At 52.8% G+C, this 24028-nt stretch overlaps 9 protein-coding genes across 9 annotated transcripts; 4 read left to right on the top strand and 5 right to left on the bottom strand.

The window, feature by feature from the left end:
• Positions 1 to 690: 690 nt before the first annotated feature.
• Positions 691 to 1707, top strand: CABS01_03115 (AFUA_2G17970 family ergot alkaloid biosynthesis protein; the record flags this gene model as incomplete). Its single annotated transcript, XM_060536492.1, has 3 exons — positions 691 to 1135; positions 1197 to 1393; positions 1450 to 1707. The coding sequence occupies 3 exons, from the start codon at positions 691 to 693 to the stop codon at positions 1705 to 1707; spliced, it is 900 nt and encodes a 299-aa protein (XP_060392411.1).
• Positions 1708 to 2492: 785 nt separating this feature from the next.
• CABS01_03114 (uncharacterized protein) lies at positions 2493 to 3241 on the bottom strand (the record flags this gene model as incomplete). Its single annotated transcript, XM_060536491.1, has 2 exons — positions 2493 to 2785; positions 2845 to 3241. 2 exons carry the CDS (start codon positions 3239 to 3241, stop codon positions 2493 to 2495), a joined length of 690 nt encoding a protein of 229 aa, XP_060392410.1.
• A 1030-nt stretch (positions 3242 to 4271) lies between these two features.
• Positions 4272 to 7297, bottom strand: CABS01_03113 (woronin body major protein; the record flags this gene model as incomplete). The annotated part of the gene is made up of 4 exons (XM_060536490.1): positions 4272 to 4786; positions 5081 to 5565; positions 6050 to 6107; positions 7198 to 7297. 4 exons carry the CDS (start codon positions 7295 to 7297, stop codon positions 4272 to 4274), a joined length of 1158 nt encoding a protein of 385 aa, XP_060392409.1.
• A 1471-nt stretch (positions 7298 to 8768) lies between these two features.
• CABS01_03112 (uncharacterized protein) lies at positions 8769 to 9479 on the top strand (the record flags this gene model as incomplete). The annotated part of the gene is made up of 1 exon (XM_060536489.1): positions 8769 to 9479. The coding sequence occupies one exon, from the start codon at positions 8769 to 8771 to the stop codon at positions 9477 to 9479; it is 711 nt and encodes a 236-aa protein (XP_060392408.1).
• A 1388-nt stretch (positions 9480 to 10867) lies between these two features.
• Positions 10868 to 14132, top strand: CABS01_03111 (uncharacterized protein; the record flags this gene model as incomplete). Its single annotated transcript, XM_060536488.1, has 2 exons — positions 10868 to 11215; positions 11277 to 14132. 2 exons carry the CDS (start codon positions 10868 to 10870, stop codon positions 14130 to 14132), a joined length of 3204 nt encoding a protein of 1067 aa, XP_060392407.1.
• Positions 14133 to 14472: 340 nt separating this feature from the next.
• CABS01_03110 (NUDIX domain-containing protein) lies at positions 14473 to 15243 on the bottom strand (the record flags this gene model as incomplete). Its single annotated transcript, XM_060536487.1, has 1 exon — positions 14473 to 15243. The coding sequence occupies one exon, from the start codon at positions 15241 to 15243 to the stop codon at positions 14473 to 14475; it is 771 nt and encodes a 256-aa protein (XP_060392406.1).
• A 543-nt stretch (positions 15244 to 15786) lies between these two features.
• Positions 15787 to 16947, bottom strand: CABS01_03109 (uncharacterized protein; the record flags this gene model as incomplete). The annotated part of the gene is made up of 1 exon (XM_060536486.1): positions 15787 to 16947. One exon carries the CDS (start codon positions 16945 to 16947, stop codon positions 15787 to 15789), a length of 1161 nt encoding a protein of 386 aa, XP_060392405.1.
• Positions 16948 to 17813: 866 nt separating this feature from the next.
• On the bottom strand, positions 17814 to 20041 carry CABS01_03108 (uncharacterized protein; the record flags this gene model as incomplete). The annotated part of the gene is made up of 3 exons (XM_060536485.1): positions 17814 to 18054; positions 18093 to 18463; positions 18698 to 20041. 3 exons carry the CDS (start codon positions 20039 to 20041, stop codon positions 17814 to 17816), a joined length of 1956 nt encoding a protein of 651 aa, XP_060392404.1.
• A 1301-nt stretch (positions 20042 to 21342) lies between these two features.
• CABS01_03107 (methyltransferase) lies at positions 21343 to 23159 on the top strand (the record flags this gene model as incomplete). Its single annotated transcript, XM_060536484.1, has 3 exons — positions 21343 to 22336; positions 22424 to 22628; positions 22679 to 23159. 3 exons carry the CDS (start codon positions 21343 to 21345, stop codon positions 23157 to 23159), a joined length of 1680 nt encoding a protein of 559 aa, XP_060392403.1.
• Positions 23160 to 24028: the final 869 nt, after the last annotated feature.

Below are 24028 nucleotides of genomic sequence, written 5' to 3'. Positions count from 1 at the left end.
CTGGGCATACGACGTCATCACGCGAGGTAGATGAGGGTTCAAATAGATAAATCAAAGAACAACTGCGCTTTCGAATGTTCGTCGGAGCGACATCGACGGAGATCATGGGTTGGGGGTCTGAGAAGGGTAGATGTGCCAAGGCCTGTGTCCAAAGATCACGGCATATCGATGCCTTGGTTTAGTCCCCATCGATGGGAGAGGCCCCATGCAAGTCTTTGAGGGTCGCCTCTGGTGAGCTCAGTGAGGCTTTATCCCAGGAATCTCGAGACTAAGTGAGTTCTGATCATGGTGGCGGTGATGATCACAGGCACACCTAGCCTTGCTGAAGGACATGTCGCATACCAGAAGGTTGTGGTGCCGCTTGGCAAGCGCTGCCAACAGATGTGACCTTAAGCTGAATCTTGCTATCCGGGGAAAGCTATTGACTGATGCGGTCAAAACCAAACTGTACAGAATTAGTCAAACAACACAAACGTCTTGCGTCCGAGTGGGTCTGTTGACTGTCATCTTCAGACGGGTCGTAACGTCTAGTCGGGCCTTAAGTCCGTTGCGGCTTTTAACTCTTAGCTCCGTAAGGTAATCGAAGCAGTTCAACTTACAGCGATGTAGTTTCCCTTCCCTTTCTTTCGTTATACTCAATGATCGGAATCAGTTTAAGAAATATCAAGCGGCAATCTGGCAAGCGCAGCAATGGAGAGAGATCGCCCGAAAATAGTGTTGATCATTGGTGGAACTGGTAAAGTTGGCCGCCAGCTCACCAAGCTCTTTGCGGCGACGCCAGTTCAGGTCTATCAAGCCTCCCGCAAAGGGTCGACGACGACAGAGGCGGGTGCCGAGAACATCAAACCGATTGCCTTCGACTGGGACGATGAGAAGACATGGAACACGGTTCTGGAAGTTGGCGCGACGAGCGTATTCCTGGTGGCGCCACCAGGGGGTCCTTTGCCGCCGGTGGAGTTGTTCATTGATCAGGCGCGACTCAAGGGACATGTGAAGCGATTCGTTCTGCTGAGCGGGAGTCCAGTCGAGCCGGATATCAATAGTCAGGGGATGGGTCGACCTCATGCCTATCTAAAGCAACTTGGTGAGAAGGGCGAAATGGAATGGGCAGCGATCAGACCGACATGGTTCCAACGTAAGTGCGCGCCTATTCCTAGGTAGGATCTGGGGAAGTGCTATTGCTGATCACTGGACAGAGAACTTTGCGGAATTAGAAAACTACCGCGGCTCTATTGTGAAAGAAGGTGTTATCTACTCTGCCACCGGGGACGGAAGGATTCCCTGGGTTGCGACAGAGGATATTGCTGCGTGTGCTTTCCAGCTACTTACCCAAAAGAGTGCTCCAAACGACGAGTATTTGATTCTTGGGCCCGAGCTACTCAGCTACGGCGATGTAAGTGCAGTCGTCTAACTAGACTTTCTCGCAGTAGGAGTAACGATATTATACAGATCGCCGAGGTCCTTTCCAAAACTCTCGGCCGCGAGATCACGCACAAGAACCTCTCAGTTGACGAGCTTGTGGATTACTATGTTCGACAAGGTCTTCCTACGCATATTGCAGAGATGCTAGGCAACGCAGACTTGGCTATTAAAAACGGGAGTGAGGACCGGATGAACAGCGTTGTTGTCGAGCTGATAGGGAAACGCCCATCACGATTTAGTGACTTCGCGGAGAAGAATAAGAAGACCTGGGCGTCACAAGCCTGAAGGATTTGTTGATCTAAACATGATCACCCAATATGAACAACCTGAGATGGATGATGATTGTACGCCAACCGTATCTGAAGGGAGATGCGAACTTTCCCCCTATTTCACATATTAACAGTGTACCGAAGTGCTCCTAATCGCACCAGAGGATATCCTAAAGCCAAATAGACGTGAGGCAAATCTTCCCTTGTTCAATGCCTCTCTTGCTTTTCTTTCCAGCTCATGTGCGCCGACTCCCTTGGTCTCCCCTTACTCCATGACAAATATAGTAGTGTTTCCGCCACGCTCTATCCACTCCCAGTCGTCGATGACATATGCGTAGCCGGATTCAACGATTCCTCCCTGTCCGTTGAGGGAAACTACACTGGCCGTCAAGTAAAAACGCGAGGCCATCGCGTAGGCCTTGAAAACCTCTGATGTTGAATACGTAAGAAGACAGGTAATCGGGAAGCCCGCATCATACACGTTCATATACCACGATTGATTCTGAGATAAGTGAAGAATTCTATTCCGGAGCTGCCTGGTCTAGGTAAGCCAGCCAGAATCAATAGTCGCATTCCTCGCAATTGCCAGTGTTCCACTGCTTTCTCCAAGCCCTGCGTACCGTACTTCTCAAGGCCGACGATGGTTTCCTGGCAGCTGATTCAAAAAAGCCCGTTGGTATCGCTGTCTCCTCCTTAAGAAAGCAGCGACTATCGTTCCATCCACTTCTCTCTGCCGAACCAAAGGAGAAAAGGAAGATGGATGCATGGACTTCCGGGAACCGAACTTTTCGCAGGAATGATTCAGTGAATATGCTGGTTTATCAATCCACCCTCTATGGCACCTTTGCTCACAGTCTCCGCTAGGTAAGCATCGGCTGCCTCATCATCCTTCTCGGAGAACACGAAAGACGCGGACTCGAGGAGCAGGAGGCGCATCGGAATACCGAAGAACATGTACCAGCCGAGGTCAGATCGTGGACCCAGCCTGATGTCGTAGTCTATCTCGATCGGTGAGCCTAGCGGCAAGGGGTCTTTTCGAGTGGCTTCGTCGCCCCTCAGCCGGTTCTCAGCTCCACGGAGGAGTATTGATGCCACTTGATTAGGTCGGTCAGTATTCCAAACCATTACTATTAGGATTGGTGTGGTGATGTACTTTTCTCGAGATAGTGGTAGAGAACTTTCAGGTCGTGGACGAAGTTGGTTTTCTCGCGTTCACCTCCCATTGAGATTCTCTCATCGATGGCTCTCAATCCGGACAAAGGCTCAGGTCGATCACAGTTCGTCTTAAGGTGCCTATTGAGCCAGTTCCTAAAATGAACCCACAGATGGTCGACTATGATCCCCGCTAGGTGATAAGGGATTTCGCCAGGATACTTCACGATGGATTTGAACACTTCGTCGCATTCCTGTATCATTTTGGAGGGCTGGTCGGCAAGGACCTGGGTGTTGAAATCACTAGGAGCCATGACTATCGTTTGGGATTTGGTAGTTTCGTTGCCGGGTGCAGAGATGTTTTTGAAGAATACTGAGGCTATTTTGGAAAGAAACATGGCATCTTTTATAATCCAGGAAACTCTAACACTCTTTGAGCATTCGTTGTGTCCCCGTAGGTATGACTCTGTTGATCATGAGTTCACGATCATTGAGCTTGATAGCATCACTTACTGAACACTCAACGATTCGTATTCATCTCCTTCTTTGTCTATACAACGATCTATAAGACCGCCCTATCAGAGGGAATGATTAATGAAATCCAAAAGTATTGATGATCCGGTTGAAGAGGGTGGGGGAACCATGTGTGGCGGTTTCCCCAGACCTCTGTGCAACCACACGATAAACTCATCAGTCCTTCGACACTCGCCTTCTGACAATGAATACGAAGACATCCATCCATCCACCACAACTCGAGCCCCTACCGCCACAGGATAGATATAGGCTTGAAAAAGAGGCAAAGTTCCCACACTCGCAAGTTCAACGGAGGCATTTCCCGAGATGATTGACAGGTGACGACGCCACGACTTTGACGGTGAATGACGGTCACAAGGACTTCTGTACTTCTCATGATGAGGTGGTGTATCGAGAGGTCGAATGATGCCTGTACGGTCCATGTACCCTTGATGACTGGATGGGAGACAGTAAGGAGGGAGAGCAGCAACTCGCGCATGTCTCTGAAGATGCCTTGCTGTACGACAAGCACGCACTTCCAACCACAACTCCTCGTCCCAAAGGCTTGGTCAGAAGTATGACAGAGGTGTGACGTACTGCTAGGAGCTGCCATGCTAAGCTTGGGTTATACCAGGTATATGTAAGACTTAGTAAGGCACTTCTTGAGAAACGAAAACAAGAGCACAGAGCATGACAAAGATCACAGGGAGCATATTGAAGACAGTATAGTGTAGTACCCAACATATGGATTACAGATCATATACAGAGCTACATATCTACGTAAAAGACTCCTGGATCCTTTATCCGTTCTGTTTTTATCCAAAAATCGACTTCAATTTCTTCCATTACATCTGATCATCTGTAATTCGTACATGACATGTTTGCTAGATAAACCATTGACATAGCGTGATACGCTTACAGACGGGAGCCGTGGATGACCTTGACGTCGACGGCGAGCTCACGGCCAGCATCGTTGAGGACAAGGACGCGGACGGAGCCACGGCCGGACTCGAAGGCGTTGTTGAGGCGGGACCAGAGGTCGGACTGGTCAATGACGGGCAGGCCCTGCTTGACGTCGCCGGTCTCGGTCATGGCAGTGACGTGACCATCGGAGAGGTCGAGGACGCGGTACTGCTTGAAGACGGGGCCGAGCATGGTCTGGACAACGACGCTGGGGGCGGGGTTGGCGATGAAGGAGGACTCCTCGTGGAGCTGCTTGGTGAAGAGGTCGACACCGAGGTAGCGGTACTGGCCGGTGGCGGCGGAGGTGGAGATCTTGATGACCTGGCAGGGACGGCCCTGGAGCATCAAGAAGTCGCCGAGGCGGATGTGGTGGCAGGGGATGGTGACGGTGTTGGGAATGCGAGGGGCACCGGAGCCAGAGCCGGAAGACTGGCGGCGGGGGGCGGAAGCGGCGCGAACCTCGGAGACTTCGTAACGGTCAGCATGACCATGATGATGATGGTGGTGATGATGGGGGTGAGCAATCTTGTCCGCCAGCTTGTGAAGGCCTTGACGGAAAGAATGGTAGTGGCCTGGTGGTGCGAGCACCCTTCAGTGTCGGTCCATAGATTGGGGGGACGAACGGCGCAACCAAAACACACGCACGCGCACACACACAAAGCCCAACAAGCATTGGACGGACAGACAAGCCAGCAAGCACACGCACGCACGCACAAAAGGGGGTCAAGCAGAGCACTGGGGAGGGGGATTTCTCGACTTACCATCCTCGTCGTAGTAACCCATCTTGGAAGACTTGTGTTGGGGCTTGGAGACGTGAGTAGGCTCGATGGTCTCTTCGGTAACCGTGATGGTTTCCTTGTACTGCTGAGGACGGGGGCGCTCAGACTCGACGGTGTACTCGTCGAAGTGGGAGTGCTGGTGGTGGGAGTGGTGATCCGAGTGGTGGTCGGAGTGAGAGTGGTGGTGGTGGTGGTGAGGAGCCGGGTAGGTCTCGACGGTGACTTCCTCCTTGTGGTAGGTAGGCTGGAAGCGTTGACGGTACTGGCGTTCGATTTTATCAATCGGGTTTACCAGGTGCTCGTGGTGACGGGTGTCGATCTCAACGCGAGTGTCGTGGTGGTGGATGCGAGTGTCGTGGAACTCTTGCTGAGTGGTGTATTGAGAGGGAGCAGGAGCAGGAGCGGGAGGGGCAGGGCTGGATAGAAGGAAAAGAAGAGAGAAGTCAGTTGATGTTTTGATGGGGGAGCTTGATGGGGAAGCTTTTTCGCTCCGGTTGACATATTTGACGTGACAAGTGGTTACTTGGCCAACATGGGACTAGGGGGGCCGGGAGGAGGCGTCCAGGGTCCATGACTGGCGGCTCGTAATGGGCAAGGAGGGAAATTTGGCGAAATACCGGGGCCCGAGCTGAAGCGGTCCCGAGCCGGGGTGCCCAGTGGGAGGAGAGGTAGGGGTGTGTGGAAGGAGGAGGAAGATGGGTAGGTAGGTGAGAGACGGTTGCCAAGGGGAGGAGAAGGGGCGGTGACCGGAGTGACGCGAGTGGGTATGTGTTGTTTTGAGGTTGCATGGGAAGAGGGAAGCGGGAGTGAGGGGGCTGGATGAATCGATCGATGCCATGCCATACATAAGCTGTGATGGGCACATCCGGCCGCAGGTAGAGAGGCAGAGAGAGAGGGTTGGGCATAGAGATAGAGAGGAACAGAGAACAGATAGAGAAAGATCGAACATACCGGTACTCCTCACGGTAGTTGTGGGACTCGTAGTGGACACCGGGACGGTGGTAGTGTTCTTCGATGCGGACCTCTTCTTCGTAGCGGTGCTGCTCTTTCCGAGGGGGAAGAGGCTGCTGCTGCTGCTGCGGCTTTTGCTGCTGCGGCGGCTGCGGCTTCGACTCGGCGATGGTGGTGAAGGAAGAGTATTGACTTTCCTCCCGTCCGGGCTTGTTGGGCTTCTTCTCGGGAAGTTTGATCTCAAGCTCTTGGTGTGTCTGAGTGACTGTTTGGGTCTGGGTTTGTGTCTCACTCTCCTTGTAGGTGGAGGGAAAGACGCTAAAGGGGACGGGGACACGAGCTTCAAAATCCAGATTGGCGGCTCTGGGGGCGCAGAGAGGAGAATCTTCTAAGCGTTCCTGAAGTGAGGAAGGCAAAGAAGAGTATCCTCTTGCTTCGTTTTCCTAGAAAAACAAAGGGGAAGAAAAAGGTGGAAGAAGCCGGTCGTTCGAGTGACACGCGCTTCTGCTTTTCTCTTCTCTTTTGGATTTGGAGGAAAGGGGGTGTGCCGACAGAAGGGTGAAGTTGGGCAAAAAGGGCGATTGAAGCTTTGAAGATGGATGGAGAGGAGAGAAGAAGGAGGGAGAAGAGGGTCGTTGGAGATGTGCGATGCGGATTGGGTTTTGAAGACGGGGGGTTTGGGGGGTGATGGTTGGACCGAGCAGCAGAGCAAGCGGCGAGCGAATGCAGTCCTGCAGAAAACGAGGGTTGCGAAGGGTTGCCGGGGCAAGGGGTGAAATGTTGTGAGTGTGTGTCTGTTGTGTGTCTGACTGTCTGTTGTGTGTGTGTGAGTGTACGAGTGTGTCCTCTTGAGACTCTGGACTGGTATCTTGGATCCAAGTGGGACTGGAGACTGGGATCAGTGTCTTTGTGAGTGGATGGACGGCTGGGAGTGGATGCGGAGGAGGCGGGTTGGATGATCTGGATTGGACAGGATTAGATCGAGGGTGTCTCGTTTTCTGCGAGAAAGATATCCAAAGATGTGAGAGGAGAGGAGAGACCAACCGAGAGTCTGTGTTCTGTCTGATGTGGGTTCAAGTTGTGATGGATGGTGTGCGAGGGTGAGAGATGAGGAAGATGCCTGCAGAATGGCAGAAATGGCAAGGTACGGATAATAGTGAGAAAGACGAGTAATTCCCAGCAAGAGAGGTGGTCAAAGTGCGCCGTGTGTTGTGAGGGAATGTTGACATTGGCTCCCGTCTCCTGCATCAAACCAGCAGTGGATATTCCGTTTGTTTATTCCGCCCCGAAGAGGACTAGTCCGGGGGATGGGAAGTGGAGATTTGACATGGGGTGAACTTGGAAAGGAGAAGCTCGGAGCTGCAGCTCGAAGCTTTGACGCCCTGGAAATGTGTACATTGGTACAAGCCACGACTACTGTATGTACTTGGTTGCCTTGAACGCCTTGCATCTGAGGTGTCCAGGCCAACGGTACCCAAGTCAGGCACCAGTTTTGCTCCGGCGCAGCAGGTACCGGGCACCACTGCACACTTTCCCATTCTCCATTTCGATGGCGACCTGCCCGACTGTTTGAGGTGAGGTGGAAACGTACTTTACCGACCAGTACAACGCTACGTACCTGAGCTAATGGAAGGAACCTCGGATACGTACTCCGTACCCGCTGTCTCATTCCTCCCGTCCTTCCTTTCCCATCTGATTCTGACTGCTCGTGCCCGCACATGTCGCACACCTCACCTCGAAAAGCTCTCTCTTCCAAGTCTCACCATTCAATCACTGCGCCTAATCACCTCAATTGTCAGCCCGACAACTTCGATATGGGGTCAATTGATTCAATGGCCCATCTTCATGCAAGCAATAACTATTCGAGTCATTCACATGCGATGGAATGTCATCCTACTGCATGCGAGATGCTGCCGACTCGATGGACCACCACAGCACCAAAGCTTCCACAGAGCAGAGCTCGGCTCTCCCACACCACGCACTAGGTACACATGCGCACCCACACATCTTTCCCTAGCGCTGCAAAGTGTGCCAGGCAATGTCGGCAGTAATCGCACCTCCAAGACGCCCGCTTGCGCAAGCTCCAGCAGTGGACCTTCCAGCATTGATTATTGACAACCGCCCTGGACAAGCTAGAGCTGCTGGCCCGACCGCCGCCGACCAGCTTCGTCCTCGGCTGCTCGTTTCTGGGTCCTTCCCTTCACACCAAGATTACAGGCGCCGTGGTCGATCAGCAACAGAATAACCCCAACTTTGCTGGCTGAGCTGGCCCTGACAAAACACCCGAGGCTGGACCAGAGAAGAGGAAGAAACTGGGACCTTGTGGTGCCGGGAAGAGGGAACCCCGGATTCTCACAATCGGCCAGAATCTGCAAATTATTATGGTATCCCATGGCCCACAGACATTCCCACTCAGGCGCCGTGATGGGCGCCACAAGTTCGAGAGGCGCCAGTCTATGGACTCATTGGCTGTGTTCTTGAGCATGAGGCGACGAACAAACACTAACGATGGGCCGTGTCGAATGCCTCCATGCGTCCAGCTGCATTGCTGACGGCTGTCGCGAATTGCGCTGATGCTCCCGACCTTACGAACTACGCTCTGTGTATGTCGCCTGTCACATCTGGCAGCTTGTTGACACGCTCGTCAAGTTACGGATACAACAAACAAAACACCGACTTGGGGCTGGGTACGAAGATCGTCGTTTCGCCCACGGCCCAAATGCCCGCTATCGACCGTCTGCATGGTCCGCATAGCCTGACCGCGGCAGCCCGGAAACTCAATTGGCCAGTCGTGGAGCTTCCCCAACCACTTTTCAGCTGCAATCGCCCTTCCCGGCCACTTGTTTCCAGGGTTCTCAGGCCGGCGGCTGCTGCTGAGGCCCTGCGAAAATCAGCAATCGACCACTTCTCAAGTTCTCACACCAATACGGGGGATCCAATACTGGGTCTCACACATCGTGGAACACCTCCATTGGACTGTCTGTCTGCAACCGCCGCACAACTCATGCAAGTCGACGGTCGCACATGCAAAACGAGGCTGGCTGGCGGCTTTGCTTTTTCCAGGGAGGCCTACGACGTGGCCAAGGCAAAGTACCCTACCTACGGTCCTGCCTACCTCACGGATCCCGCCCGCAGCGCCCGAGTGGGGCTTCAAACCATTGATGGATCTCAGCAGTCAGATTCCCCATTTCCCCTGGATCCATCAGAGAGTCATGGAGACGCTGCTCCGTCCCAGTTTTGCTCTCCTATGAGACTCTGGCACTCTACAATGGGAGAGGTTGGAGCTATTCATAATCACCAGCCTCCCCGTCCTTGGATCATCCCAATTGGCATCATATTGTCAATGGTTTCAAACCAAAGCCATCAAACCAGACGAACCGGTCGGGGCACACGGGCGGGAGCTCCCCTGCAAAGCACCTGGTTGCCGTGACGACTGACTGGCCCCGGCTCCCGCGCTAACTGTAATTGAGTACCCTTTCTTCGGCACTGGACGACCATCGCTCTCCGCCGCCGACGGGATCGAACAGAGGATAACAGATGTGATTATGTGGATGGATCACATGAAAGTCAAAAGAGCTTGGGAATATTTCTTGCTATTGGCGGTTAAACAACAGAGTCATGGGGCCGCTGTAGGGACGATGCAGGAGATCGTCGCTTGAAGAGGTCAGAAATGGCAGTTGGTCAACGAATTTGAGGCCGAAACCTCGAAGTGAAAGGCGATATCAGCCACGTCTCTACGAAAGGCATAGCTGATATAGTCTATGCCGGCTGAATGTCCATGGCACACATTCTTCCTCGTTGAAGGCCAAGACTGGTGAACAATGGCTTCGCTGCGCGGGTTGACGCATCTAGTAGAGTCCATGCACTGCCTGTGTTCAATTGTGATTGCGAGTTGCTTCAAAAAGTGATCGTCGACCTATAGAATTGAAGACCGCACTTGAGACTGCCATTATCAAGTACGCGCTTGAGCGGTTAGGCATGGGCATTATATCCGTCAAGCTATTGATACTACTTTGCAATCATTTTAAGCTGCTGAGCCGCACCACCTATAGAGTGGCATGTCGTAGTGGCATGCTGCCAAAACTACCATCAAGTGTATTGTCTTGAATGATAGCCGTCCTTTGATGGAAAGCGTATAGCCTTTTCCTTGATTCAAGGCTTTGTTGATTCAAGCATTAGGACCCATGTGGTTCTGAAGAATCCATCGAAGATTGGCAAGCCTTGGACTGGCTGTATAATTAATTCACTTACAACGTTTCGAGTGAAACTTCAGAGACAAAGACCTTGTTGCATCTTATTTGAGTTGGCATATGTCACCACGAACCGGTGGCACGGAGCTCTAATTTAGTATGACAGCTCTTCGTCTTCGCTTGAAGCTCGAAATGTGGCGCTAGAAGCTCGGTGTGCGTCATCACGGCCAGCTCGGGATGAGAGATGAGAAATCATAGTGAGGCCAATTCCCATCAATGAAGCCTATAATCCTAATTGAAAGCGCCTGAGTCTCTTATCATTTGAACAATAGTTACACAAGACTGAATACTATTTGAATTTCCTAACAATTGGCAGAAAGACCCGACGAACACGGAGTGAAGTCCCCGGTGACAAACCAGGCACGTGACGTCATCGTGGCGCATTCCACATTTTCAAAGCTCTTCAGCCACGAATGCCCCGCGATTATTCATTTGCATCACATATTCCTGCCCCTCACTGGCAACGTATTCAACTCTTTGCAACACCAAAGCCGCCACAAAAAGACTGGCGCGCTCGCTTTGTTAAACCGACCCTATACCAAATCTCTACGACTCGACTGCCGCAGACATGAAGCAGCGTTTCTCGTCCATCGACGTCAAAGTCATCGCCCACGAGCTCCAAGAGAGCCTGACGACCCTGCGACTCGCCAACGTCTACGACCTCTCCTCCAAGATCCTACTCCTCAAGTTCGCCAAGCCCGATAATAAGAAGCAGCTTATTATCGACTCTGGTTTCCGATGCCATCTTACAGACTTTACGCGCACGACCGCCGCGGCGCCCTCGGCTTTTGTGGCGCGGTTGCGCAAGTTTCTGAAGACGAGGCGGTTGACGTCTGTTAAGCAGGTTGGAACGGACAGAATCTTGGAGTTTCAGTTTAGCGATGGCCAGTACCGTCTTTTCCTCGAGTTCTTTGCTGTAAGTGGCTTGATTTATCTACCTGCGACAAGAATCAACCACTGACTTTGTCTTTACGCAGAGCGGAAACGTCATCTTGACCGATGCCGACCTCAAGATCCTCACACTCCTGCGCAACGTCCCCGAAGGAGAGGGCCAGGAACCTCAGCGAATCGGGTTGAACTACTCGTTAGACAACCGGCAGAACTTCAACGGCGTTCCCGATCTCACAAAGGAGAGAGTACGAGCGGCACTGGAGTCGTCAGTCAAGAAGAGCGCGACAGCTGTCTCTGCGGGGAAGAAGATCAAGACGAAGCCTGGTGACGAGTTGAGGAGGAGTTTGGCGACGACGATCACCGAATTACCGCCTATTCTCGTCGACCACGCATTCCAGATTACCAAGTTTGACGGCACCAAGAAACCCGCCGAGATTCTCGAGGATGAATCGCTTCTGGATGCGCTTCTGAAGGCGTTGACCGAAGCCCGCAGTATTGTGGAAGTTGCCACTAGCTCTGCCACGGCCAAGGGCTACATTTTTGCAAAGTACCGATCGAAGCCGGACGGCGCGCCAGCAGCAGAGGGAGAGGAGGCGAAGAGATCGGATCTTCTCTACGACGACTTCCACCCCTTCTTGCCCAACAAGTTTGCAAACGACCCCACTGTCAAGGTCATCGAGTTTGATGGCTACAACAAGACTGTCGACGAGTTCTTTTCGTCTTTGGAGGGCCAGAAGCTGGAGTCAAGACTTACCGAGCGAGAGGCCGCGGCAAGGAGAAAGCTTGACGCAGCGCGAAACGACCAGGAGAAGCGTATTGAGGGTCTCCGGGAGGCGAAATCACTCAATGTCCAGAAGGCAACCGCGATCGAGGCAAACGTCGAGCGTGTGCAGGAGGCGATGGACGCTGTCAATGGACTGCTTCAGCAAGGCATGGATTGGGTTGATATCAGCAAGCTCATTGAGCGTGAACAGAAGCGCCGCAACCCAGTGGCTGAGATCATTAAGCTACCCCTGAAACTGGCGGATAACACGATTACCTTGCTGCTAGGAGAAGAGGAAGATATCGAAGACGATGAGTCCAACTACGAGACTGACTCTGATGCATCCGACAGCGACGGGGAGGATACCAGCAACAAGCAAAAGGCTGCAAAGCATCTGGAAATTGAGATTGATATTACCCTGTCGCCATGGGCGAACTCTAGAGGATACCACGAGCAGAAGAGAAGTGCCGCCAAAAAGGAGGAGAAGACGGTTTTGCAGTCTCAGATTGCGTTGAAGAACGCCGAGCAGAAGATCCAGGCTGAGCTGAAGAAGGGCCTCAAGACGGAGAAGGCTGTTCTTGCGCCAATCCGGAAGCAGATATGGTTCGAAAAGTTCACCTGGTTTGTCTCGTCTGACGGATACCTGGTGTTGGCAGGCAAGGATGCGCAGCAGAACGAGATGCTGTATAAGCGCTATCTCCGCAAGGGCGACGTCTACGTTCACGCGGACATGCACGGCGCCGCGACCGTCATCATCAAGAACACCCCCAGCGATCCCGGTGCACCTATCCCTCCTTCAACGCTGGCGCAGGCAGGCACAATGGCCGTGTGCAGCTCGAGTGCGTGGGACTCCAAGGCAGGTATGGGCGCGTGGTGGGTGAACGCCGATCAGGTTTCCAAGTCTGCTCCTACCGGAGAGTACCTCCCCACGGGAAGCTTCATGGTCCGGGGCCAGAAGAATTTCCTTCCTCCGGCACAGCTTCTGCTTGGTCTCGGCATCATGTTCAAGATTAGCGAAGAGAGCAAGGCCAGGCATGTGAAGCACAGACTGTATGAGACCGCTGATGTTCCGGCTTCGGCGGCCGATAGCGCGGCACCAGAGACTGCGACTGATGCCGCTCAAGCTGATGATGACGTCCCGGATGATGCTTCTGATATTGGCTCCGAGGACGATCAGGAGGATGAGAAGCCGCGCGACAACCCTCTGCAGAATCTTGGACAGAGTGGACAGGATGATTCGGAGGAGCAGCTTCCATCTGAAGAGTCCCCTGCCGAGGAGTTGTCAAACCTCAAGATTGAAGAGGACAAGCCTGCGGAACAGTCTGCGGAGGATGAAGCCGAGCCGGCAGAGAAGGAAGATGAGGACAACGAGGAAGAAGACGGGGATGACGACGAAGAAGAGAGCGACAAGGCAGCTACAGGACAAACATCAACCCCGGCAGAGCCGTCCGGTGCACCAAGCACCGCCGCGACCGAGAAGCAACAACCAGCCAAACGAGGCCGACGTAATAAAGCCAAGAAGATTGCAGCCAAATACAAGGACCAAGACGAAGAGGACAGGGCAGCAGCCGAGGCCCTCTACGGCTCCGCGCGCGGCAAGCAACGAGCCGAAGCCGAGGCGCAGAGTAAAGCCGACCGCGAAGCCCAGCTGGCGTACCAAAAGGAACGTCGCCGCGCGCAGCATGAGAAGCAGCAAAAGGAGACTGCCGAGCACGAGGAGATTCGCAGGCTGATGAACGAGGAGGGCGTAGAGATCCTGGACTCGGATGAGCTGAGCAAGATGACGCTGCTCGATTCACTGGTGGGTTGGCCTCTCCCCGGCGACGAGATTCTCGAGGCGATACCTGTTTGTGCGCCGTGGACCGCCATGGGAAAGTTCAAGTATAAAGCCAAGCTCCAGCCTGGGGCGGTGAAGAAGGGTAAGGCGGTGAAGGAGGTGTTTGAGCGGTGGAAGAGCGATTCGTCCAAGAAGGGCGCGCTCGACGAGCGGGCGCAGGACAAGGAGAAGATGTGGCCTAGGGAGGTGGAGCTTATGAAGGCGCTCAAGGCGGAGGAGAGTATCAATGTCGTGCCGGTTGGCAAGGTACGGGTTATGATGTCTGGTGGGAGTGGTGGTTCGGGGGCCAAGGGCCAGCAGGGCAAGGGGGGACGAGGCGGGAGGGGGTCGAAGAAGAAGTAGAGACTGATGAGTTTTGAGGTTCGGCTGCGAAGATGTAGATCTAGGTATTCATAAATTATATCTATAGAGGGGTCCTCAGGTCTCTAGAGGGAATTTGAGAACACCAATGGCATCCATCCACGCGCTTCTTCTAGTCACGTCCGTCTGTCGATGAACCTCGCCCATCCACCCCCCCCCCCCCCCCCCCCCCCCCCCCCCCCCCCCCCCCCCCCCTCCCCCCCCCCCCCCCCCCCACCACCACCCCCCCCCCCCCCCCACCCCCCCCCCCCCACCCCCCACCCCCCCCCCACCCCCCCACCCCCCCCCCCCCCCCCCCCCCCCCCCCCCCCATGTTATGAACCTATTTCTTTCCCCTCGCAATTTCAAAAGCCCTCAAGATGTCCAGCTTCTGATGCTCCGAAGTCCACTCAAAAACCCTCTCCCCACACCGATCAGCACGCACCTCCTCCTCCGTGGCCCAGACGAAATCGTCGTGCTCCTCGGGATCGATCTCAACCTTCACCTCCCCTGTCGCAGTGGCCTCAACTTCCACGAGGTAAGTATACTTTCTCCACGCGTCTCGTCCCTTGAAGAACTTGTGCGAATCCTTCATCACCCCATCTCCCACACCCTCCGAAATCCCAGCATCGTCAGACAGTCGTCCAACCTCGATGATCCCAACCCCACCCCTCGATAACCCCCACGCCTGGTCCCCAGCCACGGCCTGCGCTTCTTCACCGGCCCCGGCACCCTCCCATTGATAACATCCCACCAGCGCCGCGAATTTTACGGCGCGGAGGGCAGTTTCTTCCCAGAGTTCGCGGGCGGCGGAGGCGAGGGAGTTGGAGTCGAGGGATTCCGCTGCCCCGCCGGGGAGTTCCCATTTGTGGGGGAGGGCGGATTCTCTTGCGGAGCGTTGGAGGAGGAGGATTTTGGGGGTGGTTGGGGAGGAGGGGGAGAGGACTGCGGCGCCTACGCAGAGGCAGTGGGTGTGAAAGACCTCTTGGGGGTACGTTGACGATGGTGAGGAGGTAGGTGGTGGTTTGTTGTAGGGGTGGAAGCGGAGGGTGTAGGGGAGGAGGGAGGGGGATGTTGTGTAGTTTAGAGGTGGTGTTGGCGCTGCGGGAGGCATTTTGGTGGATGAGTTCCGTTGCGGCTTTCGGAGTTCGGTTGGTTTGAGGGAGCGAGGAGATAGAAAATGGGATTGACGCTTCGATGATGGCGACTTTGTAGAACGCGGGTGCCTGGATGGCGTCGTTATGTTTAGGTGCCTGGTTGTGGTGGTGCGGGTGCCTGGTGGTTGGAATGTCAGACGGAAGGCGAGGTGCAGGTGCACTGATGTTGGGGCCCGTTCCGAGGACGGAGGCGGTGGCGCGGGGGATTGAGTCACTTTGCCGATGTGGGGCACGGGTTCGGCGCCGGCGGCCGGGTGTCAGGTGACTAGACGGATTTGGCAAGTAGTTCTTACAAGACACTGTGAGTTTGAATCACACTCCTTGGGTTTCTTGTGATGCTCCAAGCGGCGATGAGACGAGTATGCTTCCTGTGGGACTACCGACGTGACTGATGAATATATGCTAGCTAATGATGTCTCTAGTTGTGAGGTACATGGAGTATGATCATGAGCCATGTCCTTGGCCCATTCCCGACCTCGACGTGTCAACTTCTTGATTTCTCACCATCTTAGAATTCTTAGATAATGTTTAACGGCTAGAGAATGATCCTCCCGGCTGTCCTCATACGCCTCATGATCCTCGTCGTCAACATCCCCTTCGCGCTCGTCCCCATCGCTATCGTCCCCATCGCTATCGTCCCCATCGCTATCGTCCTCGTCGCTGTCGTCATCGTCATCGTCGCTCTCATCATCTTCTTCCTCGTCCTCATTAATCTCTTCATCATCGCCCTCCTCATGATCGCTCTCATCGCTTCCATACCCCTCCAAATCCACCCTAATCCCCCGCATCGCCTTCCACCGCTCCAAAACCCAGAGCACAGCAATCGTCAACATCCCAACGATCATCCCAAAGAACGCCAACCCTCCGTACGCCACAGGTACATACTCCCAAACCACCAACTCCACCACCGCATCCCAAGCAGCCATAACACACAGATACATCATGGCCCGACTCAACACACTCCAACCCCAGAAGCGGAAACCATACCACAGTCTCCTGAGGCACTCATACTTCCCGTCCTTGGGTGCCGTCTGGGCATCGAGCTTCGTTTGCCAAATGTGCTCCACAAACGCGCCGTTTACTTCGCGGAGAACGAGCAGTAGGGAAGCGTAGTGTCCCCACGTCATTTGAAACTCCCCATCCTCGTTGGAAGGGGTTGCCGAGGCCGAGACATACGCGGCGGAGAAGTCCTGCTTAGGCGCCCACGGGGCAAGGTATACGACCGCATTAATCCCCAAAGAGATGACCTCCCACGCAGCAATCCACTCCCTCCTCGGAATCCGTCGTCTCCTCTCGCGAAAGAAGTGTACCGACACGATAAACCACAGCACCACGGCATCAACCCAAATCGCAGTCACCGACTTTACCAACCCGGTGATCACCATATCCACGATATGTTGCTTCGCGTATGCGGAGATTGAGAAGAGGGCAAAGATCAAGGGATGGGGCGCGATCTCCGCAATCAAGACCAAGACTACCGTGGTGAAGAAGACGTAGCTTATAAAGGGTTTGATGAAGATGGAGGTGATGCTGTGGAGAACGATGTCGTCTAAGCAGCCGCAGATGAAGTTTTTCGCGCGTCGGGGGATGAGATTGGGGAGGGATTGGAAGTAGGTGTATACACCTCCCAGTTTGCCGGTCTCGCTTTTGGATTCGTCCATTGTCGATGGTCTTTGTCGTTGGTTTCTGGTTAGTGTCCGATTGATATTTGTAAGGGGGTTGAGGTTGACTTACGGTTAGATGGAGCTATTTCTAGTATCCTCTTGCAGATTGGCGGTGAAGTACAATTAGATGACACTGCCGCTGAGTTTTTGTCGTTAGCTCTAGTGTATTCGATGGTTCATAAGTCACAGCTGGGAAAAAGACCTACGGGAAACCTGACTTGACTTATAGCGTTGGCACTTTCCATCTCCGAAACGAAGATGATGGTCGTGAGGCACGGTGTCGGAGTAGAATCATCGGAATGACCAACACGTCAACGGAGATACCTCAAGCGTTTCACGGTTCGAAGGCCATTCTTGCTAGGGACTTTCCACTTGCGCCCGGAGATCGCGTGCAATATGGCCTATCATAAGCATTGCCGTACACTAGAGGAGGAAGAACAGCGGCAACCGCGTTCTTCTCAGGCAACATCATCCAAACCAAGCACTGAATTGTGTTTCTGAACTGGCTCCCATGCTTCTCCGGAACTGTAGCAGTTATGAGTATATCTGAGGGAGACAACCGTCATGCCGTCAAGCTCACGTACGGACGGTCTTGGTCCCGAAATTTCGTGATGGGACGAGGGAGGACGTCTATAAAGGCACATGCGCAACCTGGGGCGCCACCAACGACAGAACTCCAAGGTCAAGGCGCCTGAACGATTTCTTGTACCACGAATTCACATATTCGTGTTAGGAAATATCTAGAAACTAGGGTCGTGACCGCGCGCAAAGATAAGAAATGGAAATCCAACGACAAGCAGAGAGAATAAGAGAAAGGTGCACCAGAATCTCAAGCCCTCCAACTTCATGTTACCGGATACCCTCTACCGGAGACCGATAGAGAACAGGCTGCCGTCGATGATTCTATAGAGCCATTGACTTATTAACGATATCACGTTTACACAGGTGCTTAAAAGTAGTAGATCATCATGGCTCAGCGTATCTTGAGCTCCCTCCGTTCCCACCCGAAAGCGTCCGGACATACGTGTGTCCCATATTCTCCGAAATTGATCTTGAACATGCTCAATCTCTGCCAAGTCGACCCGCCATCGGACGACACCAATCCCAGACAATGGAGTTGACCGTGTCCCGCAAAGATACACGACCTAATGCAAAGGCAAAGAGCTCGAGACTCATCTAACAATTCATCTTGCGAAATGTCGTAGGATTCCAGTGCAATTTCGTCCAAGTCATCCAAATATGGCCACTCAACGATGGCTCTCTTAAGGCCTGGGCTGGTGTTCGTCCACGATTCAGCCCTGGTGACATATTTCTTCTCATTGGACAGGGACCACAATGCTTTGAATCCAAAAGTCAGTCCCGTCACAAGGATGAACTCTATGGTGCCCTCATCTCGGTCGTCCATCAACTTGTAGATCCGCTCCTTCGTCATGGAAGCCCACTTGAAGGTGAACCCATCCGCATACCGAAGTGAAACTTGTACAGTAGGCACAAAACTCGCAGACTGGCCCACCCACAAATCGAAGCATGGAGCCCATGGGCTATATCTCGATAACTCGGAGTCCCGTGAGACATGCCATCCCAGCCACGTCCAACTCTGCCCCCCAGCGCGTCTTTGGGGCCGAGACGAAGATGCTGGCTTTTCCCAAAGCAAAGCCGACGAAAATTCGCAATCATTTCCTATCCTTATTCCACAAAACAAGACATATGTCCCCATGTGGACATGGTTGTAATGAGACTGACATCCTTGAAATGCGCGAAAGACGTCTGCCTCGAAAGAAAGCTCCCGGGTTGCATAGCTTCCCGCGTGGGGAATAGAACCTAACTCATTTATATCATCCCATGCGGTCCCGTTCTTTGGGCAAAGTTGATTCGGCAAGCCTTCGATGTAGCTTTCTCCCTTATTTCCATTCTCCAAAAGGGCGAAGTGGTCGGTGAAGTACAGTCGCCTCGTTGATAAAGCTGCCTCCTGACAAGTCCAAGCTCTCGTATTCCACTTGGAGTGCTGGATCTGCTGCTCAACCCATACTGCATCGGTGGGCGTTCGTCTGATGGTATGAGATCCGATTTGGAAAGTGTCAAGTACTTTTCGCAGTGTCTTCCCAACCCCAGGAAGACCGTAGTCCGGACATTGGCCTGCTGCAGCAACGATGGTGATGCAGGACCGGGCATAGATGAGGTTCATGTTGCAGATCTGGTCGTGGGCTTCTTTTGCACAATGTTGAGGGATACAATAGCGATCGACCCAAAGATACCGGAATCCTAGCGAAGCCGTTACAGTCTTTGCATCTTCGATGACTCGAGGCACGGATGCGGGCAGTTTGCGACCAAGCCTTGGACAATCGCTCTGTGCGGACCCCCAGACATAACTCAGGGTAGCGTACTCGACTGCATCGAAGGACCCCGCCGACGCAACGCAATCCTCGAGGTTGAGAATTTTGTCCGTGAAGCAGTCTATGACACTCCACCCAGGTAGTCCCTGTCGAAACAATGCTTCCCAATTCTGACCTCCCTCTGATTTGAGATGATGCCGGCAAGCCTCGCGCGCCAAGGCAGACTTGATGGATAACAAGTCTGCTGACAGTTTGGGATCTGGCTGGCCGGGTTGGACCAACTTGAAAGTGCGATCCATGGGGCAGGTTCTGATGTATCTCGCCGTTAAACCGTCACTCGGACTTGGCTTACGGTCAACTTCAACCAAAGAACACACTTTGAGATGTGGACGAGCAAGTTTTTTGTTCTTCATTCGTAGATCATACTGTTTTCGCGAAGAGTGCAAGTAATACACAAGGTAAGTGTGGTAACCTTTAACTTGACGATCCTTGAAAACATCGTAACAGGGACAAGCAGAGGTCTTCTCGACGTGATCGACTTCAATGCCTACCATCTCTACCGCGCCGTTGTCATCACATACTAGCAGCGCAAATGGGGAGTCTGGAGAATCTAGTCCGAGATAGCGCTTGTCGATGTCGTGTAACGATTTGCCCACCACACCTTTGGCATGATGAATGAAGGAATCAAAGTCGATGGACGCACAGGCCGAGCAGAGGTTGTTTTCACCCGATAAGAAGGAGGTGGCGCTTTCTGACATTGCTGTCACTGGAAACATTCGAATTTGGTGAATTTGGTGATAGCGGTGGGTTGATGGCGAACAATTGGAACTTGGAACTGAGCTCGAAACGACGACCAACAGTGAGGCTGTTGGATTGCTGCCTTGGCCAAGCACCAACCATGTCGCAGATGACTTCACGCGAAGCCTGATCTAGCCCTTGAGAGCTTTGAATGGTCCGTCCCATCGTGTCGAAATGGTGATTCGTGGAAAGGAATGTTTTGATCTTGATTTCGAAGCGTCAATTGATGTGCGAACGGTGTTCATCTGAGAACAATGAAGGCAACCATTAGCTGTCCGACGGCCCATCTTTGGACAAGAGGTCGATGGGCATAGCTGAAGCCTCGAAGGAAAGGATGCAGATCCGAATGCGAGCAAGAACTTGGTTGCTCAAGATCCAACCAACGAATCGAGGGACTAGAGAAGAATGGCCATTGTCGCTTCGCAAACCTGCATCGATGCAACCTTCCCCACCCCGCCCATCCTCCGTCAAGTCCGTCCACAAGTCAACCAGGACGGCGGCTCGAGAGCCAGCCTAGGCCCCTGCAGCAGCGTGTTCGATCTGGGATGGGCCGCGGGCGGGACAGGCAACCTTGTCACATTGTTAGTTGTTGCGGCGCAGAGATTTCGCACCGACCAGGTAATTGGAGCTGAACGATCTATCCGTACTGTCAAGTTGCAGCTCCAGGGAAGGCCATAGATTGCTTGCCGTCTTGGCGAGGGGTCGAGCCTTTCCGTACCCACTGTGGAGGAAAGGAAAGAAGAAGGGAAAAGGCCTAGGTTGAAAACGATATTGAGGGCAAGCCACAAAGAGCAGGCCAGACCAACGGGCCCATGACGGATCACATTCAGACCTGTCCACCCAACTTGCATGTATTGGCGAAGTCAAGTAATTGACGCATGGGTGGCCTGAGCTGTCATTCCCTCCGTCATGCCCTCAAATAAAGCTCCAACGTGCTGTACTTTGGAGTTTCGCCAAGCTCCTGTTTGTGCGCCACGGCCGAGCGTTGGCTGATGGTGAATGACCAGTGCCTCGTACAACTGTAGCTGCAAGTTGCCTCCTTATTCGTCGCATGATACAAGTTCAGGCTGAATCTGCGCTTTTAAAGATCGGGCCATCTCCCAGAATACTCGTCAACTTCTTGATGCTCGAGTGGCACAGAGGCGACAACAAAAGAGTCTGACAACATCAGAGCAAGCTCTGATCGGAACTGACCGAGACTGAAGCATCGAAGCGCAAGGCGGTGGCCGTTCTTTACTGCGCACATCGTCCAATGACCGCAATGACGGGGCTTTCGACAGCAGATGAGCAGACAAGCGAGACGCTGTTGGCATCTGGTGGAACCGCTAGAACACCGTCTCTAGAAGAGCTCCGAGACAAAGAACACAAGGCTCATATCTCTATGGGCATCGGATCTGAGACACTTTCTGCGAGCAGACACGAGCTGCCAGCCGCTTTTGCGACGCGAGAGGATGATGGCATCCCTGGTCAGGCATGGACCTCAAAAAAGCAATATGTGGCGCCCGACGGTCAACTCGTGCTCCCGCAACACGAGGAGCGAAACCTCGGGCTCTCTTCTCAACTTGCAGAAAACACAACAGAACCCGCCATTGCGCACTCAAACCAGCAACGAATGATCGACTCAATGACGGACGCGACAGCATCGGCGCCAGCTAAGAAGGAGAAGCCGCCCAGGCTCGATCGGCTATCCGATGACCCCGCGGCGGCCAAGACAGACACTAGCGAACCCGTGGGAAGGACTCAAGCAGCACCCGATGTGGTATCTGCCAACCGTAACGCATATGAGGCGAACCAACACCTGCCTCGCGATGTATTTCCTGCGCTGCGGTCGCCTTTGACGCATCCCAATGGCGTCTCGATTTTCCCAGATCTGTCGGTCGAGCAAGAGGTCACAGAATCGTCGGAAGCTGCAACGCAAGCCGAAAGCTCCATCGTGGCAGACAGTGACGACATGGCCTCGATTTTCGACGGCACAGAGTCGGATGGCGGATACGGAAGCGACAGTGCGACAAATGCCAGTACGTCCGTCACGTCATCAGTCCGAGATTATATGTACGAGAATGGGCGACGCTATCACCGCTTCCGAGAAGGACTGTACAACTTTCCCAACGACGAGGTGGAGCAGGAGCGTGAAGACATGAAGCATGCCATGGTGAAGCTCCTGTGCAATCAGAAGCTGCACTTTGCACCCATTGGCGAGTGGCCGCAGCAAATTCTGGACATCGGGACGGGGACAGGCGCATGGGCTATTGAGAGTAAGTTGAGAGACTCGGTTTTTTTTTTTTTTTTTTTTTTTTTTTGGCAGAGTTGGTGAAGAGTTCGTGATGTTAACGACGATGTAGTGGGCGACCAGTTTGAGAGTGCAACAGTGCTGGGAGTCGATCTCAGCCCCATTCAACCGGACTGGGTACCGCCAAATGTCAAATTTGAGGTCGACGATGTGGAAAGTTCGTGGTTGTATCCAAGGAATCATTTCGATTATATCCATTCTCGACACACGGTTATGGCCATCAAGAACTGGAGAAACCTGTTCCATAGGGCATACGAGTAAGTCGCATGTCTACGACTTGTCAATGGCAGGCCTAATACGTTAATAGGCACCTGAAACCCGGCGGCTGGATCGAATTGCAAGAGATCCATCACTTCCCGTCATCGGCATACAACGCCATGCCGCCCTCACACCCGGTGGCTCAGTATTGGAGTTTCGTAACCCAGGGACTCACGAGCCTCGGCATCGACTTTAATGCTGCCGCAGGTGACCGGCTGCCTAATATGATGCGCGAGGCCGGGCTCGTCAACGTGACGGAGAAGATTTTCCACGTACCGCTTGGTACGTGGCCGCGAAACAGGGTGCTCAAGACAGTAGGCATGTACTGGAGGACGATTCTTCTCGACGGACTGCAGGCGATTGCCCTCGGCCCACTGACCAGAGGGTTGCTATGGACACCAGAGCAGATTGAAATGTTCCTCGTCAGCGTGCGGCGAGCGTATCACGATAATGCGGCGTTGATGTACATGCCATTGCGGATCATGTATGCGCAAAAGCCGGCGTATGGGGATTTCCCTAGGTATTCGTAGTGCACTGAGGAAGAGCTCCTAGGTATTAGTCCTAAGGCGGGTTTTGCTTCGAGATAGGGTCTGTGGCGTCGTGGAGGGCCATTAGCCACTGTTTAACTCCATCGTTTTGCATTACTAGAGGATTACCGCAGTACATATAGACGCTACCCTACCCTCGAATTCCGCACTATTTAACCTCAACCCTTTTTATAAGTCACCTATCCTTTCCTCTATTCTACCCTCTCCCTTATTAAAAGATCGCTAGAATCGTAGTTTCGATAGCTTATTAATAAGCTAGTATTACTATCTAGAGGTAAGTAACTTACTCTTATACATAGGCGCCGGGAGTCTTATTATTACGGAGATAGTAGTAGATATACCGGAGTACTCGAGAGAGCTTTTTAATAGACTTCTAATACTATCTAAGGTAATTATCCTCGAGCTATAAAAAGAAGCCGAAGTGCTATATTAATACGGCCCTATCCGTCTTGTTAGTACTAATAATACCCTTTTTAGTATAGAATATATTAATAATACTCTATAACCGCGTTATTATACTTTATAAATCGTACCTAATATTAATAAGGATTTTAGCGTTATTTACTAAGTATTTTATTAAGGTCGTTATCGTAGGGTTAGTTTAGTTATTAGTATCTTAGTAAGTATTTTAACTTAACTTAGAAGCTCTTATAGCTTTTAATAAGAGGCTTTTAAGGGACTTATAATTAGACTTTTTGCTTATTATGGGCGAAGCTATTACGGTTAAAGCTATAGCGATTAAAGCTATAGCGCTACTTATAGACCTCGATAGTAAGTAGTTAGTAATATAGTTATTTTTTTTTTATAATAAGTTTAAAAAAGTATCTTAATTTAAGTACTAGGTGGGCACT

Source organism: Colletotrichum abscissum (assembly GCF_030869225.1).
Source record: "Colletotrichum abscissum strain IMI 504890 chromosome Unknown Scaffold_6.1, whole genome shotgun sequence".
NCBI classification, from domain to species: domain Eukaryota; kingdom Fungi; phylum Ascomycota; class Sordariomycetes; order Glomerellales; family Glomerellaceae; genus Colletotrichum; species Colletotrichum abscissum.
The sequence above is the reverse complement of the archived record's forward strand: the minus strand, read 5'-3'. Positions and strand labels throughout refer to the sequence as shown.